The 27,315-nt window shown below is 39.8% G+C and overlaps 1 protein-coding gene across 1 annotated transcript; it reads left to right on the top strand.

Annotated features, from left to right (window-relative positions):
* The first annotated feature begins 517 nt into the window (after positions 1 to 517).
* RNF219 (ring finger protein 219) lies at positions 518 to 23,889 on the top strand. Its single transcript, XM_009708452.1, has 6 exons — positions 518 to 739; positions 5,694 to 5,829; positions 6,839 to 6,930; positions 8,542 to 8,790; positions 12,119 to 12,207; positions 22,171 to 23,889. The coding sequence occupies exons 1-6, from the start codon at positions 518 to 520 to the stop codon at positions 23,672 to 23,674; spliced, it is 2,292 nt and encodes a 763-aa protein (XP_009706754.1). The 3' UTR covers positions 23,675 to 23,889.
* Positions 23,890 to 27,315: the final 3,426 nt, after the last annotated feature.

Here is a 27,315-nt window from a genome sequence, read left to right as displayed (position 1 = left end):
GTGGAACCAAACTTGTTACAGGTCCTTAACCCATGAGTCTAGTACGAAGCCAAAAAATCTCACTTCTGTTCCTGTTCCTTGCACCATAGTACCGTGGTGGGATTCCCCCTCTGAAAGTGGTTACTTTGAACATGAATACAATGTACATTGGGATGCAGATTGGTGTATACATATCCCTGACAAACCAGGGACAATGGATCTTGTTAACCGTACCAGGTATGAATGGGCTTGGTCTTTGAAAAGACTGTTTAACCCCAACCGTCCTTTGTCTTCTGCTTCTAACCTCCCTGATGGGACAACGATTGGGTGGGAGGTTGGTGTTCAAAGTTGTATGTATAACCAAGTTAGGCTCCCTAATGGGGAAACCCTATGTTGGAACAGTCGAAAACATAGAAGCACGGCTCCAGACCATAATGTGTCCTTGCTGAGTTGTTCCCGAATATTAAACTGCTCTACTGGAGCAGGTGACCCATTAGAAACTTGGTATATTCCAGAACTGAGAACATTTATTCGAGATATGTGTATCTGTTGGGGTTACCCCAACTATGGCTATCGGAATCAGGATGAGCGGTGTAATGGTTCCTTTAGAGACTCCAAAATAGCCCTCTCCTGTGGCATTCCGGTCACGCATGGCCCAGATCACCGGAAGGTCTGGAGCCCAGATGGAAAGCAACAGGAGATACCTCGAGACGACCCATTTGATTGCTTCCAGGCAAGATACTCAGCCCCACGAGGGATGGTATGGGCGTGTTCAAATGGGAAATTGTATTCCCAGTTAAATATATATGACATGGCCGGATTGCAGTGTTCTATTGGCTTCCCCTCCATGTGTCCCTCTAGAGTGTTTAATTTTACATCTCGCCGCAACAGGATACAGAGAGATCTTGGTAGGCTGGCAGATGTAAAGCAAGGGATTGCAGGAATACAAATACCCGATTACTATACATTTGGAAAAACATTTGCGTTACAAATGGAGGCATTTTTTATGCCCAGTGTGGTTATTGAAAAACATCAATATGTTCTAGAGAATTTGACTTGGCAAGTACATGTCCTAAGTAATTGGACAAGGTATGCTTTTGGGGACATAAATATACAAGTCCAACAAGGGTCAAAGATGACCCTGCAAAATCGATTAGCCTTGGATATGCTACTGTTAAAAGAACATGGGGTATGTGGAATGTTAAATTTGACAGAAGGAGAATGTTGTATCACCATCTACAATGCCTCTACCACTATAGAAGAAGCACGCACAAAGATGAAGGAGGTCGCTGACAGGAGTGGAGAGCTATTTCAAGCAATGCAACCGACAAATTGGTTTGATGGACTTAGCCCCGGATCATGGATTGCATCGATGTTGAAGTCTCTTGGACTAACGGGGTGGGGAAGATGACTTGTAAATATCAGCCTTATGATACTGTGTGGATTTTTGGTTTTGATGCTAGGCCTTGCAGTAGTTAGATGTATGATATCTCACCTTCTGTCTTCTCTTTCCTCTGTACCTGTTTGCTATGTATGGGTCACAACGGTTGAAGAAGAACTCAGAGTGTTTGAGCCATGGGGTGGTGTGGGAGACCAAGCAGAAAGCTAAACAAACTCGATCTTTTGCCAACCCATAAATCCCTCTGAACAAGAGGATTGTTTGCTCAGCGGGGGACATGGAACAGCAAAGACAGAACTTGGGAAAAGCGAGGGAGGGGTGGAGACTCCCCTAAGCTTCTCCAAGGAATGTCTCAAACACTCGGAAGTGACGCAAGATCAAACGAAACTTTAACTAAGGACTGAAAAAAGGGAAAATCCTGCCTCAGAAGGCACCAAAGGCTGGATGATTGCCCAGGAAGCAGCAAAGTCAGCAAAAATCTGCAGTAACTGGGGGAAAGATAAATGTGACAGGGGGAGAACGCAACCAGCAATTCAGTTCAAGACCAAAAGGACTTGCCCACCCACGCTGTGTCAGACCGGTGACCTCTCTCCCTCGGCTTCTCTCTCCCTTTCTCTCTGCACCCTCCCCCCACCTCCTCTCTCTGGTAAATTGCTAGGTAACGCAGGGCAGACCATGGCTGCTTGTAAAAAGTTGGTATACTTTGATAAAGTTAATCAACATTTAGAAGCCTTTGTCAAAAAATAAAGCCTTTGTAGATGAGAGGACCTCTAGTGTTTTATGCACTCTGTTCCAGCCAAGGGACTCAGCAAATCTCAGTCGCTCCCTCTTCCCCTCTGGGTTGAGTGAGACGTGACAAAGCCAGTGTTTCATACTTTGACTTCTTTTCTGGAGTTAGTCAGGAATAGATGTTCCTGAGTTTGTACTGGAAGAGATTTCAACACTTTTCTTACTTTGTATCTTGCACTGAGGTAATATATTAACATTATATAAGTGAATCTACATTGATACCTGTAGTAAAGGTATTCGAATGCTTTCCGTTTTAGATGCATGAAACTGTTGTAAATTTTGCAAAAGTTGACAGCTCTGGCTGTCCCTTTTTCTAATACATACCTTTGTCTCGGAACTTCATTGAAAAACTTCATCAGAAAAAGCTCTTCTTAAGAGTAAGGTTAGAGGAAGAAAAAGTTACTTAGTTTAAATTAAGGGAAAAATCTTACTGGTTTTGTCCTGTATTGTAGGGAGTAGCAGAAAGTGTAGTGGAGGGTCGATGTATTCTAATACTTCTGTGCTTTGTAGCATGGGCTTCAAATTGAGTGGAAGGCCCACTCTACAGTTGGAATGTACCTCTTACTATCTCTGCAAAGTTTGCAAAGGACTGACTGCAAAATAGGAACTATTCACTGGGCATAATGGTAAGGGAATAAAAAGAGATATTGAAGAGAAACTCATTCAATAATGTCAACCACTCATTGTTTTTAATGAAGCAGAAACCTTGGAGGGGGGGAACATTAACCCATTTTGTTAGTGTGAATGGTGTCGTAAAGTATGTTGACAAGATGTGCAAATAACCATTTATAGTAAGAGTTAATTGCTTGGATAAATTTAATGTTTGTTACCTGAATGTTCTTTTAACATGATCTGGACTATCTTCTAGCATACCTGTGTTCATAGCAGATCAAAAGCCATCTGCATTGAGCTGTTAGGTTTACTCGTCCTAGAATGACTGAAGGTCTCTCCTGTTGGCATTGGTGTTGGTGTTGACAGTTTGGTTGAGCTGGGATTTGGTTGATTCTGTGTGTTCAAACCTCCTGGGATGTCTGTGGATTCATTCACTGGTATCAGTGTGCTTGCTTTTCCACGTACCTGCTCCTGAATTAATGCTGCTTGAAGGTCCAGAAGTGCCTTCAAAGTGACATAGATGTCTAAAGGATTGGATTTTGATCTGCGTAGGAATCGCATTATGTGTGGGGGAAAAATTAGGAAATTGCTCAAAATCACCTAGCTGATCAAGCCTTCTCAAATAAGCTGCAGTCTTTCTAGACATTACGGTCAATTAAGGAACTGAAACTGTGCTGTAGTTCAAGTGAAATGCTTTTTTAGTAATGAGTATGTCATGATCCGTCACCCCCCAGGTTTGTCACAGTTGGTGGCTCAGGGACTTGGTGAAGGACAGTGGCACCCCCCAGCCATTGTATGACATTTCCTTAGTGGCTTCTGCTGTTGTCCCATGGATTGCTTTCTGTGAATCCTGAGCCAACAAAAGTGTAAACCTCAGCCCTGAAATGAGACTTGTAAAGGTGTGTAAATCAGAAGCGCTGTATGCTGGAGAGTAATAAATGTGAGTTACTATTTTGCTAGAGATACGGAGTAATCATTCATTTGCAAGAAGTGCGCTTCCATGTCAGGTTTGGGGTAACTGAGGGTCTCTTGCTCCCCAGGGGGGAGACCTGCACTCCTGAAATGTCTTCTGCTGTTTGGATTATTTTACATTATTCTGCTCTGTATCCTATCGTTGTCATCCATATAACTGTTCTCAGGCTGCTTCTGAGTAAGAAAGAAGTACGGCTAGAGAAAAAGTTGCTTGGTTTTTTTCTTCTAACTGCTAGTGGAAAAGCTGGAGAAAGCTCCTTCTGGTAAAAAAAAAGCAGTAAATAAGACTTTTTTTTTTTTTTTAAATAATTGAAATTGTAATATTAAAAGGTTTCCAAACCATTGGTGTGCTAATGCTTGCATTAATCACAAAAAAGCCTCCTTAATTAGAGGTGAAAGTGTGCAGACACTTGGAGAAATCATTTGATCTCTCTCTGTTCACACCTTCAGTAACTTGAGTTTCTGTTTGTGTACTGGTAAATTCTTTGGCTCCCAGGGCTGTCACGTTGGAGGTTTTAAAAATACTGTGAATCCTGTAATGTGACAGAGACATAGATAGTAAATTGGAGAAGCAGCTGACAGATCTGGGCGTTAATTCAGATCCATGTGTATTTCAGTGGTAAAATGCTTGGGTTTTTAGCTTGTGCAACACTGATTGTGTGGGTATGATACTACAGGACACATCTGATCTGTTTTTCCAAGTGGTCATTGTCTGACCTTTTCCAGTTGCTTTCTTCTCCCTGCCAATATTTCATTTTTCCTTTTTAGTTTGACCACTTTACTAATAGAATGAAAAAGGAAGATCTTGAGGATGATGAGGACGTCTTCTAAAGTTGAAAGGATTCTCTTGAACTTAGGTTTTAAGTGCAACACAGTAGAATGTACAGTAATAGATACTGATACTTCTGTGTCACAAAACACGTTTCTTGGGCATAGAGGAAAGTCTTTTTATTCCATATTGTATTTGGTCCCTCTATGCACACTTGCTTTCAAACAGGGTTTATAGTTAAACAACAAGAAAGAATAATGCATTGTCATTAATATTTTCTGAAAGTTTGTTTACCTTGCTGTTTTGGAAGGGAAGGGAAAGCTTCTTGAAAGGATCTGTGTCTGATTGGAATATTTAATCCTTCGGTTAGCTGCCCCATTCTTGGGTAATTACTTATTTAGTAGCAATGCATATCTAGCAGGAGGCTTGAATTAGTGATTGCTGGTTCATGTTTCTGCTCTGCGGTTTTGGCCCTTATCCTGTTTAAAGCTGATTTCCATGAAGCTGGTTATGTGCAGGCTAGAGTTAATCTGTAACACTATCCGTTTCAGTGACACCTCCTCCGAGGCAAAGTGTTGGTTGTTGCCAGGAGCAATCCCTCATTCACTCACTTTTAGAAATCAGCTAATATGTGTCTTTTGGTCTCCTTCTACCTAGGGAGGCAAATGCATTTCACTGAAGTGCTTGCCTGTGGTTCTTGGAGGTTGTGGGGTGAAGGAAAGGTGACTGCCACATGGTGTATTAATGAACTCTTGGAATCGAGGACCTTAGTTTTGCAAAAATGGTTATAGCTTTGGTGCCTTCAGTAATAGGGAAGTTTGGTGGTGTGAGTCAGGAGGTCACTCCTAGCGAGCCCTGTGAAACGAGAGTGTTCTCTTTCCTGCAACACCAGACTTGCACTGAGAGATGGAGTAGTGTATTTTCATGTTCCATTACCTGAAAGAGTTTTAAAGTATTCATAGTGTCTTTCTGTTTGTTTTTTCTTTTTTCTTTTCTTTTCTCTTTTCTTTTCTTTTCTCTTCTTTTCTTTTCTTTTCTTTTCTTTTCTTTTCTTTTCTTTTCTTTTCTTTTCTTTTCTTTTCTTTTCTTTTCTTTTCTTTTCTTTTCTTTTTTTTCTTTTCTTTTTTTTCTTTTCTTTTTTCTTTTCTTTTCTTTTCCCTTTAATACTAAAAGGTCCGTCAGCCAGTCATCTGTGTCAACAACCATGTCTTCTGTTCCATTTGTATTGAAGTGTGGCTGAAGAACAATAATCAGTGCCCAGCTTGCAGGATTCCCATCACGCCTGAAAATCCTTGCAAGGAAATTATAGGTAAGGACAACTTTAGGATTTGAAATAACTTTCTGGTATTTACTGCTGGAGGAGATTCTTTTGAGTCCAAAGATGTCGGGATATTTTTTCCTCTGTGTGTTTTTTATCAGTGTCTAAGGAAGATCTGACTATAAATCTTTCCAGAAGAGTATATAATAGCTACAAGGTAAAAATTCCGAAGATGCTATGTGTATTAATGGCAAAATTATTCAAAGGCAGCAAGTACCCCGCGACAGTAATGATTGGTTTTTAAATCTTGGTTGGATGGTGCCTTTAACTGGAAAAAAAATGCATCTCGCTTGAAGTGCTCTGCCTATGCATTGCAACTTGTTGACCTAAGAGAGTAGCATTTAGCTGAGAAATAGAGTACTTAAATCCAGACTCTGGAATGAGTATGTGGACTTGTTTCTTTTTTGCTGTTGGTTGGTTGGTTTGGTTTGTTCACAATTTCTTCTCTTTTGCTTTATTTTTAAGAAACTGTCTCTTAGCACAGAAATAAGACAAAGCTGCAATGCTTGAATGAGAATCTGAACTTTCTCAGAGCTAGGAAATGCTGCGATCTTTATTTGACATAAAATGTCTGCTCTGTTATTTTGATTCTGAGACAAAAATATATCTGAACAATCTCACTTTAGAAACTTACACTATCTTGTACTAATTAAATATATGCTTGATTTCCACCCCTGCTGTGTTTTAATAGTATGATCTTAAATAAGATAGGATGAAAGGATTCTGTCAAGGAAAATACAAAATTAAAAAATACAAAAGTTGTCTTAGTTGTCTTACTGCTGTGAGACAGGATTTTGACTTCTAAACATCACTAATAGATACACAATGTTTAACTTGTTCTGAAAATGAAAGGACTTTAAATTGCCCATGGTAGTAATTGGTCCAATATTAGCTGTACTTGTAGTTGATAATACGAAAAGTGCTATAAGGTGGATTACAGGTATTGAATTGACTGAAAAAGAAACAATAAGAGTGTTTCTTTCATCCTGTGCTACTTTAGGAGGAGCAAGTGAAAGTGATCCTATATTTAGTCCAACAGTCAGAAAACACCTACGTAAAACAAGGCTGGAGTTGCTCCACAAAGAATATGAGGTAAGGACGTGGGGAGTGTTGTGACTTTCCAGATGAACTGCAGCTGTTAAATTACTGCATACAACTGGTCCTTTTGCTTTGAGTCCCATTGTTTTTAATTTGAGTAAAGGTTTATACTGGATCTGCATGAAACTCAACTGCATTAAAATCCCGCCGTCTGGCTAAGGTTAGGAGAGAGCATTTGCTGGTGCTTGAAATGGTCCCTCTGAAGTCATGGTCATAGTCTTTCTATGCTACAGGTAGCCAAGTACTGCCAATTCTATAGTTTTGTGGGAATTCCACCCCCAGGTGGTAATGGGAGGGTGTTCTTTATGCATATTGCGTGTTGGGGGCTTTTTGTTTTGTCTTCAGTACAAGCATTTTCTGAAGTAATTCCCTGTTGCTCAGGGAGACTGAATTCCTTCTTAAAGGATATTGCCCACTGTAACCATCTGGTTAATTTTTATCACTGTTGCTTCATTGTCTTCTGGAAGTGAGTGAATGCTTGGAAGTTTATCTCCACTTTTCTGCTGGAAAAATACTCTCTTTCGAACAAGGTGAAAAGGTCTTAATAAGGAATATGCTTAGTTTGTTTTCTCAGCTGTTGTTTCCTTAGTAGCAGCAGTATGAAGACATGGCCTATTTTGCAAGGAAACCTGTCTCAGGAAGGAGAATGAGAGAAAGGAAATGGACTGGGGGAGTAAGGGCTGTCTTTTATGACAAGCTTGCCTGTAGCTCAGTTTCTTTCATCCTCTATGAAAGAAGGAGTCAGGAAAGGGAGGTTTCCTGCCTTGCTATTGAATCAACTCCAAAATCACACAGATAAGCATAGGATAACATAAATCTCTTCAAAAAACTGAATTTAAAATGGTTGTTCTCACGCTGGGGCAGGAAGCTTGATTATTCGTGCAAATATACCTTAGATTTGTGTAAATACCATATATGGCCTCCTTTACTAATCTGACCTTGAGCAACTCAAGTATTTAAGTTGATGAACAGTGTAGAAGACATGTTTTCAGGATAGATTATTTCTTTTATCCCTTTAACAACAGACTTTTGAAAGTTTTTGCTTCTTTATGGCTTCAGACTGATACAGCTAAAAACTTTGCTCTTAGGGCAGACTCAAAATGCAGAGACGTTGCTACTTTCGTGTAGCTGGAGCGGCCTCTTCCAGGCAGTGTTGTCCATTTTGAATCTTGAGACTTTCAGCATCTGAACATGTGATGTTTCAGAATGATATGAGAGAAACATTCTCAAATAACAGCAGATGAGTCAGCAGAGGACGACCTTAAGAACACTCTTGATACAGGAAATCCTCCCACAGAGTGACCTAATAATAGATTCATGTTGCTGAATGCTTTGAAGCTTTTGGTCTGCCCGCCAGTTTGTTCAGGGTCCTTTATGTAGTCAAGGGATTCCCTTCACTAAAACCTTCATTATGCTTGAGTGTGCAGGTTGATTAAAATCCTGCCTAGAGCGCAATACATAAGCATACTTAGATATACGTGTAAGTGAAGGCATGCATCTGGGCTTGCCAGAACCCATGTTTCTAAAGTGCTGTGGGAACTTGCCAGTATTATTTAATTAATCACACACGTTATTTTAATTCCTGTGAATTTCTGACACCTTTAGGATGAAATAGAATCCCTGCAAAAAGAAGTGGAAGAACTGAGAGGTAAAAATCTCAGTTTACAGACACAGCTGAAATCTCTTCTGGATCCTACAGCATCAACTTTGTCTTGCCAAAATGAGGAAACTAGCCAGTCAGCAAATGAAGCAAGTACCAATGGCCCAGAAACCCCAGAGGAGTGGAGCAAAAAGCTGAAAGCTGCCAATGATATGTATGAAAAAGTGATGGATAATGTGGAAAAGCTAAAGGAGGTAATAAATACATTTCTTCAACTATCTTGTAGTGTAACTGTTTCATGTTAGTTAAACAGGAGTGAGAGCTAGCGTGACCTCTAGGTACTTCATAGATCCAGAAGAAGGAGGAAAAAATTGAATTCCGGTCACTGTTGGTGTATCATAGTATTTCCATATAGCCTTTGCAAGTGTCAGATGTTATTGCTTGTTCTAGTGAGTCTTGTATGTGACTCTTCTTCAACTCCTCTGTCACTCTATGACTGGGTAATTGGATTATAGCAGCACTTGTCACCAGTATTGATGACCAAATTTTTCAGGCTTGCAATAATCTATACAATATATCTATTTTACAACATTTAGTGGCCAAACAGAGTACAGTTGGCTGAGGCAGATTTTGCACTATTGCCCTCCCTGCTAGCCAATATTTTTGGTGCAATTTGCTGAGACAGAGTAACTTGACCCTTTGACCGAAAATAGACAAGCTTCAGCGTTTTGTGTCCAGAAGATCCTTTACTGGAAACTTGCGGCTTTTTTGTACATCTCAAATGTAATATCAAAGAAAACCTGATACTGCAGAAGGAGGGATGCAGGAGATAGTCACATGAAAATATATCTAAATAAAAATATCTTGCAAAATCTACCTGCAGGCACAAGAAGGATCACCTCAAACATTGAAGAAGAGTGAAATTTCAAGATTAATTTGAAAGGCAAGGTGGTAGGAACTGGACTTGCATTAATTAAGAATGCTGCCTTTATTTCTTCTATCAACAATCCTGGGTTGCCTCCTGCAAAACCGAAGCATTATGTGTTTAGGACATTTTTTTGTTCCTTTTAAGCATTAATAGTGTTTACACTTTCCCTGTGCTACAGACTCAAAGGCCCACATTATACTATTCTGCCATTTTGTTATTAATGGGACACTTCTAGATTTGCCTCTGTGTAGTCTGTAGCAAATTCTGGTCCTGATTGGACTGTGTGATAAACACTGAAATTAATAAACTGAGTTTCCAAAATTAGCTTTTTGAATAGCTTAGTTAGATTCAGACCTCAACTTTACAGGCTGGGACACATCTTCTGCCCTCCTAAGAGGATCCCAGGAGCTTGAGAGTCACTTGTAGTTGGCAAAAGAGGATTCACAGTAAGGAGTTCTTGTCTACCTAATTTGGGTTTTTTTTTGGTTTGGGATTTTTTTTCATAAAGTTAAACTGTACTGCCTCTTTGTTTTGTGGTGACTAAGGTTTTAAACTTTTTCCCTAGGTAAGTAAAAAGAAGAATATAGCAGGGACTGAAGGAGGGGTGTGTTTGGGGTTTTTTCAGTATAACTTCAGCCTTAGCAAGAAAAAGATTTTAAGGTTATGGAATCCCTGAATTTGATTAATGGTTAGATACGAATAGAGGTTTAGATGGGTTTTAGGGACCAAGCCTTAAACTGTGGTCATAGAATCATTTAGGTTGGAGAAGACCTTTAAGATCATTGAGTCCAACACTCTCTTTTCATCTGTTCCCTGTTCAACAGCTGCTCAATTCCAGAAGTACCTAAAGTCACTTGGCTCTTCTGTTAGGCCTGGTTTCACTTCTAAGCATGCACTGACCAACCCCAGTCTGAACAGCAAGAGCTCTTCGGTCTGAACAGCAAGACCTCTTTCCCGCGTACCCACAATTTGGAACCAGAAACCTTCTTATGCCCTAAAGTACCTGACCCAGGAGCTTCAACAGCACATCGCTTCCCAGTGAGACAGGGTCCCTCAGAAAATGTGGGTGCCATCACTCTCTTTTTAAAACCAGACTGAGTCAGGAAATAGCAGCCACATTTATCATTTAGTGTCCTGGAACAGAGACTCCCAAAGTAGGCATTATTACTTCAAGTACAGTCGTAATAAGCATGGAAGTGGTGATGCAAGCTCAGTAGTAGAAATACTACATTAATAATGCAGTTACATGAACTTATTAATCTAGATATTGTGCTGCAAGTGGAGATCCCTTACTGACTTGGAGGGTAGAGCACTCAGGAAGAAGAACACCAAAGAGATTCAGTCCTGCCTTGTCATGTGCCAGGTGGATGCCCTACCTACCAACTCTACACAACTCATGCAATTTTCTGTTTGATTGTGTGACTGGGGGAACTGTGTCTCTGGAAAGACAGAAAGGTCTTGGTCATGTTGTCACGTGGTCTGATGCTCCTTTGGAAGTGAGGTGTTCTTACTCATTGATTTCAGGATATTTTTTTGTGGTTTTATTTTTTAAATAGCAAATAGTTGACACTCGGGCACTCAAGCCCTGGGGTCACTAGAAGTCTCTATTTACTCTTTCTGCCCCTAGGAATATTGGGGGGGGGGGGGGCAAAGAGGTGTTTGCTTATTTTTTTCTGCTCCATTCCCCCCACTGCCCACTGTCTTAGCCTCACCTGGAGAGATTGCTGGGAATATTTGTATAAGCATTTAGAGTTTTCTGCCTCTCTTCTTGCACTGTTTGATGCTTCTGAAAAAAGTACCTTTCACTCCTGAGCCCAGTTGTGTAGCTCCTTCTTCAGATCTAACTCTACGTCATAGTTCTGTTATGCAGCGGGAGCATCATCTGCTTGAGGCTATGAATTACAAGGCCTGGACTGGTGGTGCTGTTTTCAGCGTACGGAGATTGAGCAGGCTATGAAGTGCAAAGAGTATTTTCTACTTGGTAGGATAGTGGCATTCATTGTTCTGAAACACGGTGGCAGGAAAACTTCCCTTTATATGAAGTATCTTGTTAACAAGGGTGTCTGCTGAACTGAGAAGAAGGAATTGACCTCAATTCAAGGAGTAAGAAGGGTTGTGAATCAGGAATCTTAATCACAATGTCCTGGAAGAAACTGAAGAAAGACTGCAAATAGCTTGCCCTAATGGATTTACATCCACAGGATAACTATGCTTTGAAAACAAGCCAAAAAAACCCAAAGTAATCTTACTCTAATTTGGAATGGGGGAAGCTGTTCAACATTAGTTTTGCTGATACCTGCACATTGTAATGTTAATGTACTTAACATATTTAGTCATGTGGAAAAAAAAAACATGGAAATGCCATTAGTACATCTCCTTAATGACTTTCTGTGCTAACATAGCTGTGTTTATTTCCCTAGATAGGACACTTGCGATGTATTTTGGGAATATAAATAAAAAATGTCTGTTCGCTATTCAGTTTTGCAAGCCATTTCCCATGGTGATTTTTAAGTGGTGTCCCTGTCTGAAGGCTGTTTCCTGCCTTCACATTTCTAGTTCTGTCTCTTTAAAAAGGAGAAACAGCTTGTCCTATAAATATTAGAAGTCGTTTCTATTTTACTCTATACTTATTTTTTTCCTTTTCTTTTCCTTAGGCAAATAAGAAACTGAGCATGGAAAACAATAGCCTTTTAAGAGAGAATTTGCGACTAAAAGCTGAAGTTGATAGTAGATCACCCCAAAAGTATGTGAATATTTTAAAAGCTACCATATTTTATTTACAGACTGTTTAACTGTTGTAGGACTTTAACCTAAAACTGCGGTGGTGTACATGGTGTTGCATATGTGTCTCCAGGTAGATTTTGGAATTTTTATCCTCATAGAATTGAGTGACAAATACAACTTACAGAATAGCAGGAAGTCTACAGTGAAGGAATATGACATGACTCAAAGTGCTATTCCTTGCATTATCTGGCCAATATGGAAGGACTGAATTTATTAGTTGAATTCTACAGTTAACTTATTTTTGTTACTGGGAAATTTCTAAATCTGGTATATGGTCAAAGTAGAAGATCTGTTACTAAGTGCAGATGTTCTACTTGTTTGTATTTGGTTTTGTTTTGTTCTTCCTTTTGCTGCCTTCAGGGTTTGTTCTGTGGACTTAGGCTCCCTGTTCAAGGAAAGTCCCTGATAGCTATGTGTCTGGGCAAGATACGTGGAATCGAGCTTCTGCAGCATGAGAACATCATTCCCAGAACTGACACCTGTGTTTAATACTCTGTCTTAAACACTTAAAACATCAATGACAGTGACCTGAAAAAGCAGAAACTTTACCATGCTGATTATACCTGTGTGTTAAGGTAGCTCTCCTTGGAAGTACTTTGTGAAGCAGCGTGTTCATATTTTTAAAGTTGTATTCCTTTCTTTCATTAGTTTTCTACCTTTTTTTTCTCTCGTTGGTTTAGAACTTAGAAAGCGAAGAGCACCATTGGCTGAAGGTTTATAAGGTGCCTGTGAGGAGCGGGGTTGGGGAACACCTGTGTAATGTGAGCAGAGACCTCTGGATTTTTTTCTAGTTCACAAGTCACTTACTGGAAGACAAAATTCGTCCTTATAGAGAGCTTGCTTGCCAGACTGCTTGTCATTCAAGACCCCAGGAAAGAAGATGCATGATCCTTGTGCTATGCTATTAAATGCATAAAAGTACATTCTGCCCTGAAATCCCCTAATAAGGGAGACAGAGACCTGTTTAAGGTCTTGGCAATGGAGAGAGAGGGCTTTAGTGACATGGAGATTTCCCATGAGATTTGAGAGTGAGTTGGCAAAGATGGCAAACTTGAAAAGTAAATAGATACAAATAAATAAATCCTAGAAAAGAAGATATAGAAGAGACCAGATCATCTATCTTGATTTTTACTTTACTGATATCAGGTAAACTCCCCAGTGGAGAGAATTTCCGTTTCTTCTAGCTTGTGAATGCTTTACCATCCTGTTGGTCAGAAAAATTAGATATTGGAGGGGCAGGGGTGTGAAGAACTAGTCTTTGTTACAAGCTGATTATTTTCCCATCTTGTGCCAGTGTGACCTAAAACAATTGCCAGTCACTCTCTTTTTTAGAAGCACAGATATAGCCAAATGTTATTAAAAATTGGACAATGTCACGGTCTGTTTTGCAACCCAGATGGCAACTAGATTGACCTGTCCATGTCTCTACTATTAAACTTTTTTTTTTTTAACTCTCCAGAACAGGTAGTTACATCCTACCTGCCTGTTGGGAATGATCTTTGGCCCATGTTGACTCTAGAACTGTGCATGGGAATTGAGGACATGAGTTGAATCAGGCTTAAACTGGGCCGGGAACAGTTCAAACACATTAGGAGTTTGCATGTGTATACCCTGCTTCTGCTATCATCAGCTTTGGTTTTACTTTGAGCCCAGTGGTGTACAACAAGAATTTAAGTATATGCAAGAGAAAATGTGTCATGGAAGAAACCTTTCAGCACATTAAACTTAGCAATTTTGATTCACCCTGCCTATACCTATTCGGTCCTAGTTGTGTGTTCTGGAGTGAATTTGTCCAGTTCTTCTAGATAAGTGTGATTTATTTTGTTTTGCCATACTCAAGGCTCTCCAGTGTTTATGGTTTTCTGAGACAAAAATACTTAGAACTATGTACTAGATTCTAAATGAAGCCTCAGTAGTACTAACTAGAGCAGAAAAACTGTCTTGTGTCTTGCTACAACATCTTGTATTGATATCTTGCAATACCCTTTTTGTTGCTTCCTTTTACCTGACGGTTCTAGCATGAATGGCCAGGACGTTCTGCTAAACAGCTACTTAGAAAGTTACCTTCTTACCTCATTTTGCATTTGTGCTGTTAATGTCTCCTTCTGAAGTGTGGGACTTTACCCATTTATTGGCTCTCTTTGTGTTGATGTTTTGATGCATATGTCAAACTTAAAACAATCCTTTTGAATTCCAGTTGCATCCTTCAGGTGGTAAGAAGTCTATCCCATCTTAATATTGTTAGCAGATTTTATAAATTAACTTTCATCTTTGTAGTCATTAGTCTGGTCAATATCTAGACCAGACCTAACACCAAGATAGTTTTTAAATGTTCTTCCAGTTCTGATGGCAAACTTTGATAATATCTAAAAGGTCTTTCAGCTAGACTTCACACACTGAACAGGAGTTGCAATAAAAGCTTTCTTATCTTACTTATGAATTCAAAATTGAAGGCATAAGCATCAGAGCCCAACAATGTCACCATAATTAAACTTTTCTGTGCAGGTACATTGATTTGCCAGTACAGTTGTTTCAGTGTACTTTGTTTGGGATTGTTCAGAAGGTAGTTTTTGGAAAAAGTTTCTGACTGACTCTCTAGTGCAATTTAAAATAGCTACTGAATTGGATCTTTGTAATTTAGTGCCACCACTATTATTTCATTTGTCATATATTTCTTAGCTTCAGATTGTCAGGTGTGGATTCATGCTTAAACAGCTGGCTAGGTAACTAACTAAAACTTGTACCGAATTATTTTTGAAAGATTTTGTCAGTATTCGGTCCCCTTATCCCAAGTGCAGTTCATTTTGTGTATGATGACACTGGAGCTAAGTATCACAACCTAAATTATTTTAGTAGGCATTACTTTACGGCAAAGGAAACACTGAAGGCAGGTGAGTGATCCCTTTGTAACACAGGCTGTACCTCTGACGTCACAGGAAAAATATAATTAACCTTCTTCAGTGGTCAATAAAAAACTTTCCTTTTATCATAGTCTATAGTTGTTTTTCTTTGTTCATATCCATTAAAACCTGCTGGAAAATGTCATGTATGTCAATAAAATTGACATTGCAGCTATGTCAGGGATTTTTACACAATTTTTTAATTGATGATGCTGATTGATTAGGTTTTTTTTTTTTCCCCGAAATGTTTTTGAGAGTAGACCTTCACCAGAATACTGTACCATCATAGAGTTGGGACATAGGTCTGAAAAGCAAGTAGAGGTAAGTTTCTTGCTCTGATTCTTAGCAAAGACCTGAATTAGTCTCCCATTTCTCAGGGAGATCAGACTGATTGTTTGGTGGTTGTTGCTTGCTCTTTGTTTGCCCTTTCTCCTGAGGAATTTTCAGTGACTTCCGTTTTCCTGATACAGAAGGAAAACTTCTAAAACTTAAGTTTTACAGGATGATAAAAACCTTATTACTTCCAGCTCTACTTAAAATAGAAAACTGTTAGGTCTATTGGCAGGGCACAATGGATCTAAAAGCATTTTTGGCAAAGGGATGTTTGCTTTTTACCTGAAGGAAAATAACTAGCAAGTCCATCTACTCCAGGGTATAGTGTATTTTATGAATGGTTAGATTCAAATTAGCTTGAACCAGACTTCTAGGCTTCCTAGGAGCCTTTTCCCTAAATATTTAATTTCTTATGCCACTTAAAATCCCAGTCTGAAAAACTATCTGTTACATGCAGAAAATTGTTGCATTACCTCTTTTCTCTGGCTTTGTGAGTTGTTTTATTGTTACTGTTTTGGGGCTTTTTTTTCCCCTTCTCTAGTTTTACTGTTTATATTGTGCAGGTTTGTGACTTCAGGTACCTGCACACTGAAATCTGAGACTGTTGACTTTTTAGGTCATTCTGTACAACATTCAATTTTTATCTAACTCAAATATTTCCGCTCATGGCAGACTATTTAATTCAGTCTGCATTTCTCTGAGCCTACAGTTAGGCTTCTAGTAACCTGTGTCCAGGGTGCAGAGGCCAAGAATGCTGCTGTCTTCCTTGACAGAAAACTGGGCTACTTTCCACCTCCCCGCAAGCTTGCTATCCCAGAGACGTGGCCATTTTCAAAGACCTGGGTGTGAAGATCTAAACCTTAAGCAGATGGATAAGGACATGTAGATCACACTCCGCAGCTTTGTGGGGTTTCCGATGTTTTTTGCAGTAATTCTGAAGTAATCCTTTCTGACTTATGCTATTCACAGACCTTGGGTATAATTTGGCTTTCATATGTGGAAGACCAGTACTGCTTCACTGAAAGATGTTAAAATGCTTGGAGAGGCTTTGCACGTTTGTCTGAATTCACCTAATTCCCTAAGTGAAAGGAGAGGCTCGTTTCAAGGAACATACCTGATTTGACTGTTCTGTTCAAATCCTGCTGCTCTACAGTCATGCAACAAACAGTAAAGCTTAGCCTTACTCATGTGATGTGAAGGGAGTGGATTTCCCTGATGCTCAAGAGAGATTTTGTGAGGAAGGCCATGCATCTTCAGATTGATTTGTACTCTGCAAACTGTGATGAAGGGGATTTACTGCCCAGTATTTGCTTATACTGAAAATAACTTGTTCTTTTACAAGCTTAGAAAATGAGCTATAGCAAGTGTTCCTACTATTTCCTTCAAGAAGGAGCCGTTGTACACTCTCTTCTGTCAGCCAACCTGGTCTGCAGAATGGAAAGCAGTAGTAGGCCATACCCAGGGCTACTTCTTCAGTGGAACCAAATTCCATTACTGATTCATTTTTTTTTCTGACTTCAGATCTTAAATAGAGCAAGCTGCATGAGGTGAATCTCTTGACTTTTTTTTTTTTGCCTGCTAGGTAAAGGGACCCATCTGACAGTAACTTTGTGTTTTTCTTGTTAAACGTGCCTATGGAAATACACACGTCTAAGGCAATTGTACATAACCTGCGATATTATCAAGATGTTGTTGCAGATCACTTTTCATAGTTTATCTAAAGGGTGATAGCAAACTCGTTCTTGTCCAGCTGCAGCTGGTGCATGAAATCACAGAAGGGCTGTGGAAACTAGGAGGGCTTTCAGCTGGTTTGTTCTTGGATTTCCTACCTCTTTCTTCCAATCTATCTGCAGAACCCAAGTGAAAATGTATATCTGAATGATGGGACTGGGTTTGGTCATGCTGTCATTGCCCTGATCTCGAACTGTGACAAGCCCTGACAGTACATTGTCATTTCCGACTTCTCACCCTTTGTTTCCTCTGGAGGACAGATCATGCTCATGTATCTGAGCCACAGGGTAGTCCCCAGTCTGGGCCATCAGGTGATTGGAACTGGAGAGTCATCTTCCATAGTGTCCTTCCAGCCCCAGTCTTCTGTAAATGGTTATACAGGAAAACTATTTGCTGCAGCTGCTTACTGTCCACAAAGAGAAATGTTTGTATGAGCTTCTGTGGTTTTAAACTGAGTTGATATGACTTTAGGGCTCAACTAGGCAGACGTGCTACAGTCAGTGGTCACTGATGTGTGAAAATAAAACCCGAAAGCTGAATTTGCGGAACTGATAGATAAGAAGAGAAGAAACAACAGAAGAAATCTATTCTCTTGTAGGTGAGAGACTATTAAACTTCCCAAATAATTTCTAAATGGACATCTTCAGGAGTTGTCATGGTTTAACCCCAGCCGGCAGCTAAGCACCACCCAGCCACTCGCTCACTCCCCACCCAGTGGGATGGGGGAGAGAATCGGAAGAGTAAAAGTGAGTAAACTTGTGGGTTGAGATAAAGACAGTTTAACTGGTAAAGCAAAAGCCACACACGCAAGCAAAGAAAACCAAGGAATTCATTCACCACTTCCTATGGGCAGCCAGGTGTTCAGCCATCTCCAGAAAATCAAGACTCCATCACATGTAATGGTTACTTGGGAAGACAAACGCCATCACTCCCATGTCCCTCTCTTCCTCTGTCTTCCCCTGGCTTGATATGCTGAGCATGATGTCATATGGTATGGAATATCCCGTTGGTCAGTTGGGGTCAGCTGTCCCAGCTGTGTCCCCTCCCAACTCCTTGTGCATCCCCATCCTACTCGCTGATGGGGTGAGCTGAGAAGCAGAAGCAGCCTTGACTCTGTGTAAGCCCTGCTCAGCAATAACTAAAACATCCCTGTGTTATCAACTGTTTCCAGCACAAATCCAAAGCGTAACCCCATACCAGCTACTCTAAAGAAAATTAACTCTACCCCAGCCAAAAGCAGGACAGGAGTATTGGAACGTAAGTGAGAGAAGAGTTGTGAAATTATGTGAAAGAGACTTACTCAAGCTTTATAGCTGTGGTGTTAGTTCTTCTTGCTCATTGTAGGTGAGAGCTGACTGCAACTTTCTGATTGATGTCAAGTTAGAATCATGCTGGGTTAAGAAGAAAGACTCTGACTGAGGCAAGATCCTGAAATACAGGGTTCAAATGCTCATCTAGACATCCAGTGTCACCTCAGACACTATAACACATCCAGTACACCTGCCTGGGGCTGTCAGCTGTGATACAGGACCTATAGGACACCTGTATCCTTCCAGAGTGATGGCTGGAGGCCAGCAGTCATGTAAAAGACCTTAGGCCGTCTAAAATGTCACTAGGTGTCTGTGTTGAAGGATCCAAATCCCACCTGAAGTGTCTTTCTATTCACTTTATGAGTGACCACTAGTTTCTCTGGGCTTTCAGTTTTCTATGGAAAGGTGGTACCTGAAACAAATGCAGTGAGATACAAACTCATTGTTTAAGTGATACAACTAAAGCACAAGACCCTAACACTCAAAAGACTTTGTCCATGCATGAGGATATGAAAAGTGCTCTTTACCACATGCATACTGAATACCTTAACTTCTACTGAAGAATGTATCAACTTGTTACCAAGTGTGAAATGGTTCAAATACTTCAGGAAAAAGCATTTATCTAGAGTGTCAGGTCAAACCTTAATTTATTTTTGTACAACTGTACTACATTCCTTTATTATTATCATCAGATCATAACTTTTTGGCTGTCGCACAACTCACTGTACACCCGAAGGGAAAAGAAGACAAAATGTAGCAGAGTGGTTTGGTTTGAGGAGATGGGGAGAGTTTTTGCTTCTTTAACCAAAATATGCCTGTCTTTTAAACAATGCTGACCTGCCAGGTCAGTCACCAAAACATCTATGTCATGCTCTGGTCTGGAGTAATTGGTTTAAATATGTGCATTGTAATATGACTGTCTTAAAAATCTCTGTCCTTTGTATTGCGGAAATAAATGCATGCAAGTCTCAAAGCAGGAACAGAAAGCAACTACTGTTCTGGTGCTTAACTGCAGAGGTAACTGTTTATAGGCAGCGTGTCATATGCTCCGTTTCTGAAAACCGAAATTCCCAAGCACATCCCTCTGCAACAATTAACATATTAGTGATGCTGTTTGGCTTTGAACAACACACTGTATTTTTTTAACCTGAAGACACTTGTTATAAAAGTTGCACTTGAGAATACAGTGCTTCTTCCTCATAAGCAAATCTCAGGCTGTCACTAATGCTATTTGCATTAAATAAACATATTACACCATTCTTCCATTAAAAAGGAATTGCCAGGTATGCATATAAATGTAAACATGTTTAATTTTTATGTCAAAGTGTCTGTTACAGCAGACTCCAGAAAATCTTGCCTATTTTACGTAAGTATTTTTCCCCATCTCTCACTTGGCTATTAAGCTAAATTGTATTTTTCCATCATCTTTATATCCTTTATTAAGCAGTGTAGGGTTTGCTTCGGTAAGGCTGTGTGAACAAGTCTGTTACAGAAAGGCAAAATAAATACTTTTGAATCACCCTAGGAAGCAGGAAGGGTCTTGCTTGGGCCCTGCTGTACCACAGTGGCTCCTTCAGTAACTTAAACCAATATCTGAGTTCCTTTTACTGAAGGAGGGAATAAGCCAAAACGGGTTGTATATGAGGATGCTTATTTCATTGTAACCCCCTTCACCTGAAAATATAATTGAAACATTCCTGAGCTGTCTGTGATTCTGCTTTTATCTGATTTCATAGGGGAGAGGGAGGAAGTCTTGTGCATCTTTTCTCCTGTTTCCTTCTTGCATGCAACCAGAAGTGGAGAAACTGCTATAATCAGTTGAGAAAACTTGTTACCTGTAGAGTAAGCAAATGAAAAATGGTCTGTCTTCATTTTTGTGAAGACAAAGATAATTGAGTAGAGGTAATACGGGGGCGGGGAGGAGGGTCCTTGCCTCGATAGAGTTCCAGCCTAGCCAGCTGCTTCTAGGGGAGAAGAAACTGTTAGTAAGTGAACACTCCTATTCTAAATGTAAAACTACTGGCTTGCCATTTCTTGTCTACAAAGCAGTGACTGGCACATACCAAAACTGTGTGAAGCTTAGGCTGATCTGATTTTAAAAGTGGTCTAGTAGCAGTGCTGTGAGAGAACTGATTTAGACCATTGTGTGAATCTTACCCACCACTGAACCATCTGCACCAAAATCTTTGAAGTCTTTTAAATGCACAGAAGCAGTTGAACAGTGAAATATGTCAGTAGATCTGGTCACTTGTGCCCAATTGGATTAGGGCTTGTAATGCCCCTTATTCCTTTCCCTGACTGCCCACCTAGTTGCATTGCAGTTGTCAGTGTAGAGCAGTTTCCTGCTGCTTTGGGCTCAGGAATCAAAGAAACAAAATACAGTTTTATCCTTTGCTGGAAATGCATGCATAGATTCATGGATATTTTGCCAGCGTAGGGGCATGCCACAGATATACCATCTTCAGACCTCGCTGGTCTAAGGGTTGCAGTGGGAGCATTTTGTGACGAGGTGTGGGGATGGAATGGGGAAGATGGAATTGGAGTTCCCTGTGACTCTGAAGGAGGGACAGACAGACAGACAAAGGAACAGGATAGAAATTCCAGGCGGTGTTTGTGCTGGAAGACCGAATATAGATGTAAGATGGAAAGTGGAGGTTAGTGTAAGGCCAGATACACAATTGTCATTTCTTTGTGGTATAAAACCTTGTGTGTCAGAGTTGTAAGGTAGCTGCAGGTCCTCCTCTCCTTCCTAATAATACCAGAACTTTAATTGTTTTTTCTTTCTGTAAATTGAAAACCTCGGATGGAGCAGGGAATTCCCTGGTGCCCACCTGTCAGTGACAGGTTAGAATTAGTCAGGGCATATAGCTGAAACCTTCACCTGCCCTCTGGGGAAGGTCAGTCTTGAAAGCTGGTGGAGGATAGGGCGAAGGCAAGTACGTATCTTGGCAGTTGAAAATGTGCTTAAGCTGGAAGCCACACAAACACACAACTTTCACAAACCACAAGTGGCAGGTTTTTTGTATTGGAGTCAAGGAAGAAATTAGATTGTTCCAGTTGTAAAGCTCAAAAAAACAAGTAGTTCTGAAGTAAGTGGAAGTACCATCCGCACGATGGCCAAGGAAAAGCTGTATATCTAACGGGAACACAATTGAAATTGTCTATATAAGTATTTAAACCACCTCAAAGGACTATTCCAATTTCTTCATATTGGCATTTTATATTTGACAAGGTGACATTGTGTAAGAATTGTATTGTAAAACACTGCTGTACTGTAGGAAAATGATTGAATGTAAATATTTCAAGATGTGGACCACTGTTCAAATGTTATCATAAATCTTTGCCATTGTTTTAGGGGATAATTCTTCATGCATATTTGAGTTGAATTGATAGAACCAGCCCCTGGAAGAGTAATCTGCTTGTTATTGCCTTACTACCACTAATAGTTTAATTTTGGCTTTTCAGGTATTCACCTCCACCTGTACATTATATATGATGATTTTTTTTTCATAACTAGCAGAGAAAAGTTCTGACTTTTGTTTTTGAATTAACACAATGTTTAATAGCTTTGTTCTTTATTGAAATGAGCTCACAAAGCACCATGTTTTTTTGCAGTTTAATATTTTCTTTCTTTTTTACTTCTTGCAGGTTTGGTAGGTTTACAGTAGCTGCACTTCAGTCCAAAGTAGAGCAAAGTGAACGTGAAATGAACCGTCTAAAAAAGGCACTGGAAAGAAGTGATAAATACATAGAAGAACTGGAGTGTCAGCTTTTACAGCTGAAAAATGCAGGCGAAGGAACCCAAACAGTGAGTGCTGTTAGTGAGAGAGCACTTTCCGCAGATACTAAAGGAGCTGAGAGCAGTGAAGATACAACACATTTGAAAACCCAAGTTGAGGAGAAACAAGCTTTGACTACCAGTCAAAGTCCTGACAGTCTTGAACAGTTGACAACTGGTGGAACTCGTTTAAGCTCTTCTAGCCAAGATGGTTCAAATGGCTCAAATACCCAGTGTGCCCCAAAGAAAGAACTATTTCCAGGATGCCATGGGGTTCTCCTGGATGAAAATACTACAAATATGGATGCCTGCTTAGAAGAGCAGTGGAATAAAATTGAGGAATGTACCCCATATAAGGATGAAGAACTTTATGATCTTCCACCACCGTGCACTCCTTTTCTGTCTCTCAGCCGCCTTCAGTTGAACACTCCGGATGGAAAAGAAAATGCAAGGAAACCATCAACATTCCTGAGAAAACTGAAATTTGAAGAGTTTTGTGACACTTCAGATGATTGCAGCAAAGATTCTCCCGAACACAGCACAAGCAGCTGTAATAGCGAAAAGAAGCTAAACTGTTTTACGACAGGAAAATCAGGTTTTTGGGGGACCTGCCCAACAAACTTTGCTGAGACCTTAGATTTTGATGAATCAGAGCAAAATTCAGTAGCTGGCCAGTCAGATGAGACATCAGCAAAATCCAGTGATAAAACAAATTCTTGCTTACCTAAAAGGTTACATACTCTCTGCTCTTCTGAAATGAATCGCACAAGAACCTCCAGTGAGGCATCTATGGATGCTGCCTACCTTGATAAAATTTCCGAATTAGACTCAATGATGTCTGAATCAGACAACAGCAAGAGTCCATGCTATAATTTCAAGTCCTCCGATCTTGATAATTCTTCCAAGTCAACAGAGTGCTCTAAGCTTCTGAATGAAACCGAGAAGAAACTGGAAGAGATGAATGAGGAACAGAGTATGAAGTGTCCAGAGACCAGCGATCTAGCAGTTGACAGAACTGGCTGGAAACCTGCTATGTTTTCCATCCTCTCCCCATCTGAGCTAGATATGAATGACCACTTTCCACTGTTTACAGGCCAAAACATAGTGGCTAGTGATACCAAACCTCCAAACTGTTTATTTCAAAGAGACTTTTCCCAGAGTTTACTATTTAATAATTCACAAAGGTTGTTTGAGGAACAAAAGTTCGGGTCCTGCTTTTTAAAGATGTCATCTGACCTGCACAATCAGCTTAATCCTCCTTGGGTATCTTCGTTTATAGCTGAAAGGAAAAACAAAAATGTCAGTCAGTCGACCAAGAGGAAGATACAAAGCAGCCTTTCCAGTGCTAGTCCGTCGAAAACCACCAAAAACTGACTCTGCTTGGAAATCAAATGTGACTCAAAGTCGTCAACCTGCAAATGTTTAATATTTACAGGTGAACTTAATTTTTAATGACTTCCATGCAATCTGATCCTGTCTTTTTCATCTGTGAAAACTGAACGTTCCCTTGCCCGTTACAAGCTCTTTCCTAGGGAAGAACCATTCCACATTCTTTTCTTTCACTGGGCATTTTGTTTGCTTGGAAGTTTTGGGGTTTTGGATATTCTTTTAAGTTTTCAGGTTACATGATCTTCCAGTTGTGAGCACAGCTAATGGATCCCTTGAACGGGACAGTTTTCAAGTGGTCTTGTCAAATCTGTCATTTATGTAAGAATTTGTTTTAAAGGTTACATTTCCCGTTCCTAAAGATTACATTTTGTGCGTGTAAGGCAGCTACTGGCTATATATCCTTTGGATTCATGGAATTGTTATAAAACAATGTCAAAACTTGCATCCCAGAGGAAGTGTTGCTGCTTGGACTGTACTGTACTGAAACTTGTTTTAAGTGGGTGTAAGGTAGCAGCGTCTTTCTTTTCAGGGTTACAGCACTTCAGTTAGAAAACATCTCTTCTTCAACACTGCAAACGGCTTATATTTTTTGAAGTTAAGCACAATTTTTAATTTAGTTCCCAAAAAGCATTGCTATTCTAAATGTGTTCAGTATGCCTGTATAGACCATAAAAATGGGTTTGTATGCTAATGACTTGTTTACCTAATGTGCACTGAACATTTTACATTAATACTGTACCATTTGACATTAATACTGCATGCTTTTCTATGTGAATTGAATAAAACATGTTATAAGCACTGTAATCCTTGATGTTGCCTCTAATATTGAATTAGCAAAAAAAGAATGGGGAAACTTTTTTTTTTCATAATTTGGGAAATAGTTTTGTAAAACATAAATGTGAGCTTATTCACAAAAAAAAATCAAATCTCCCTTCCTCCTCCTTGTTAGACATATTACCATTCTAGTGTCAGCATCAATACGGTTGATGGAAATGGCTTTCGGCCTCTCTGGAGGTGACTCTTCCATAAAGTATTGCATAGGTCAACATAATGTGATGGCCTACTACAGGCAGGAGACCTAATTAAGCAGCAGAGCAAAATTGGTTTCTTTGCATTATTGTGTTTAAGTTTTTTTAAGGGCATATTTAATTGCAAGATGCAGGGTTTTCTTTCTATATAGGCCTCTGATGGCATTTCTTAGAAACAGGCTTCCTCGCTTCATCAATACCTATGATATGAAAAATCCATATGCTGCCTTTTGTCCCTTTGAAAAGAGTGGTAGCCACTTGGAAAATTTCAGTAGACTGGCTCATCTTTTGTAGAGTTAAGTCGTGTAAGCGATTTGAACAAGAACTGCATTTCCCATCATACTGTGTGCATGCATTAGTGCAATTGGCGTGTTCATTCTGAACTGGGACTTTACTTTTTTGAGAAACAGCTTTACCAAAAAATTATCATTCAGGCCATACATATGAGGACCCTTTCCTGGCAACAGGCAGGGTGGCATTGTGCTTTCATATACTGCTTTCAGTATACCACCTGAATTTTAATCTTCACAGAAAAATCTAGTCGTTCAATTTTAACATATTTTTCAGAAATTAGGGAGCTAGCAAAACCATCTGGACATGAGCTGCTACTTGATTTGACTAGTTTTACTAATAAGTCAAAAAGTGCTGCCTTGATTTTACTCCTTGGGAGAAGAGGCAAGGGCTTCTCAAAATGCATCTCTAATACTTTCTTAAAACATGCTTTTATTGCAAAGCAATCACAAATAACGCAGTAAGTAAGTGTTAAGTTTGTTGTTTTGTTTCATTGTGGGGTTGGGCACATGCATTTATGGGCTTCATTTTGTACTCTAGTATACTTCTGATACACAAGTCATTTTCAGTGATGGAAACATGAATGCAACTGATACCATACCTGAAATCAAACTGGAATAAAGGAAAATGTTGGGGTTTTTTTCGTGCTACTTTCTAGTCCTTTGGACAGGAACACCTTTTACGGAACACCGTTTACGGGCTTGCTCTTTAGTACAGATATTTTGACTTTACATGTCATGCAACTTGAATGGATAGAAGAGCCGAGCCTAAGGTTAAAAAAAAAGCTGAAGATCAAGGTCATAAACTTCACGTCTTATTCTCAAGTGGGGACAGAGAGTGAGGCATTCCAGGCCAAGTACTGGCTTTTCACTTGGAACGGTTGTGGGAGCACATACGTTGTCACCTACAGCCTCCCAGCTCCGAGCTGGTAACTTCCTACATTGTGGCAAGAAAGTTATCATAGTTATCCATAATTACTTGATTTCCAAGCTCTCTCATACTGTCAGATGTCAGCTACAGATACAGTGAGCAGATTGTGATTGCATCCAGTTCTGTAAGTAAGGCGCATTTTACAAGTTGTAAAGCTGAAACCGATCTGAATTCTTGTATCTTAGTCTTGTTTTATTTGGCTGGGGTTTGTTTTGGTTTTGGTTGTTGGTTTACGTTTTTTTTTTGTTTTGTTTAATTGGGTGCTTTTAAAGCAACTACCACACTCTAAAGTCTACATCTTATTTGGTTAATGTAGATTGTATTCCTTTTGGCTTAAAGTTTGACAGAGTGAGTGGTGCAGTATCTACTCAAAAATTTAAACTGTATGTAATGACTAGGGTTTCTTCAGTTACAAATTTGTTGGCCATAGATGGGGTTTCAGTTCTCCAGGCTGCATTCTGCCAATGCTGGGCTTGCTTAATCTCTTGCTGCACTTACTGTGCTCTCTGAATAAAAGGGCCTAAATGAGAGTTCCATTGCTCTTAATTTTTTATGATAGTTACCTAGGTATGTAGTAAGGTAGAACTGGGGTACACAAGATCTAAAACTTAACTATTACAATTTTGATGAAGACAATAGATGTTTCAAAGTGATGTACCCATGAGATCTATGATGTCTAATGATATTTAATAGCTCATAAAATTTTTACTTCGTCTAATAATACTTACTGTACTAAATACAAGGCAACTTACAGGTTTTAACACAGGAGAATGCTCTCCAGGAGTACCAGTAACACGGGAGAGTGAGATTGCTACCAGCCTCAGTTCATTGCTGGTGAAATCTGTTGGATTATACCTAAGAGCAGGAACACCAAGGTCGGGTTTTCACTTTGTTATCGGCAGTTTTACCTACACGCAGTCTGGCAAGTGACCTGCTTCTCCATGATTCCCTGAAGGCCTTATGAGAGCTCCTTGCTATTGCTTCCTCAGATGAAAGGCTGATGGAATGCTGTAGCTAGAAGCACCAGATACTGACTTGGGCTGTCTTTGGTTTTGAATATGCTTTATTGTCTCTATAATATCTTTTAAAAGGGTGCACAGGGGACAATGCATAGCTTGTATGTGCAATACAAGGTGCGCTAACTTGTGTCTCCCTTCCTTCCTGCTTCTTCATTTCACAACTGGTTCCCTCACCAAATAATGCCACTTAAAGGCAGTTTAAACCAACTAAGTCTGATCCTAATTCTTGTACAGCATCCCAGTCCCACCTCTGACTCCCAACAGCCATAGATTTGAAAAGCAGTCTTTACACACCTCTTCTGCACTGTGCTTATGGTAAATGTTTTGCAAGCCATGAAGCTGACACTTGCTTCCTTGC

This window comes from Cariama cristata, unplaced genomic scaffold, assembly GCF_000690535.1.
Source record: "Cariama cristata isolate BGI_N322 unplaced genomic scaffold, ASM69053v1 scaffold22509, whole genome shotgun sequence".
NCBI lineage: Eukaryota > Metazoa > Chordata > Aves > Cariamiformes > Cariamidae > Cariama > Cariama cristata.
This window is presented reverse-complemented; position numbering and strand designations above follow the sequence as displayed.

What these genes read in the sequence shown, in the direction of transcription:
- RNF219 (XM_009708452.1), top strand. Translation starts at nt 518, where the DNA reads ATGTGTATCTGTTGGGGTTACCCCAACTATGGCTATCGGAATCAGGAT. An exon ending in TCCTTGCAAGGAAATTATAG is followed by an intron (nt 5,830 to 6,838) that starts GTAAGGACAACT and finishes GTGCTACTTTAG; the next exon opens with GAGGAGCAAGTGAAAGTGAT. An exon ending in TGCTCCACAAAGAATATGAG is followed by an intron (nt 6,931 to 8,541) that starts GTAAGGACGTGG and finishes TGACACCTTTAG; the next exon opens with GATGAAATAGAATCCCTGCA.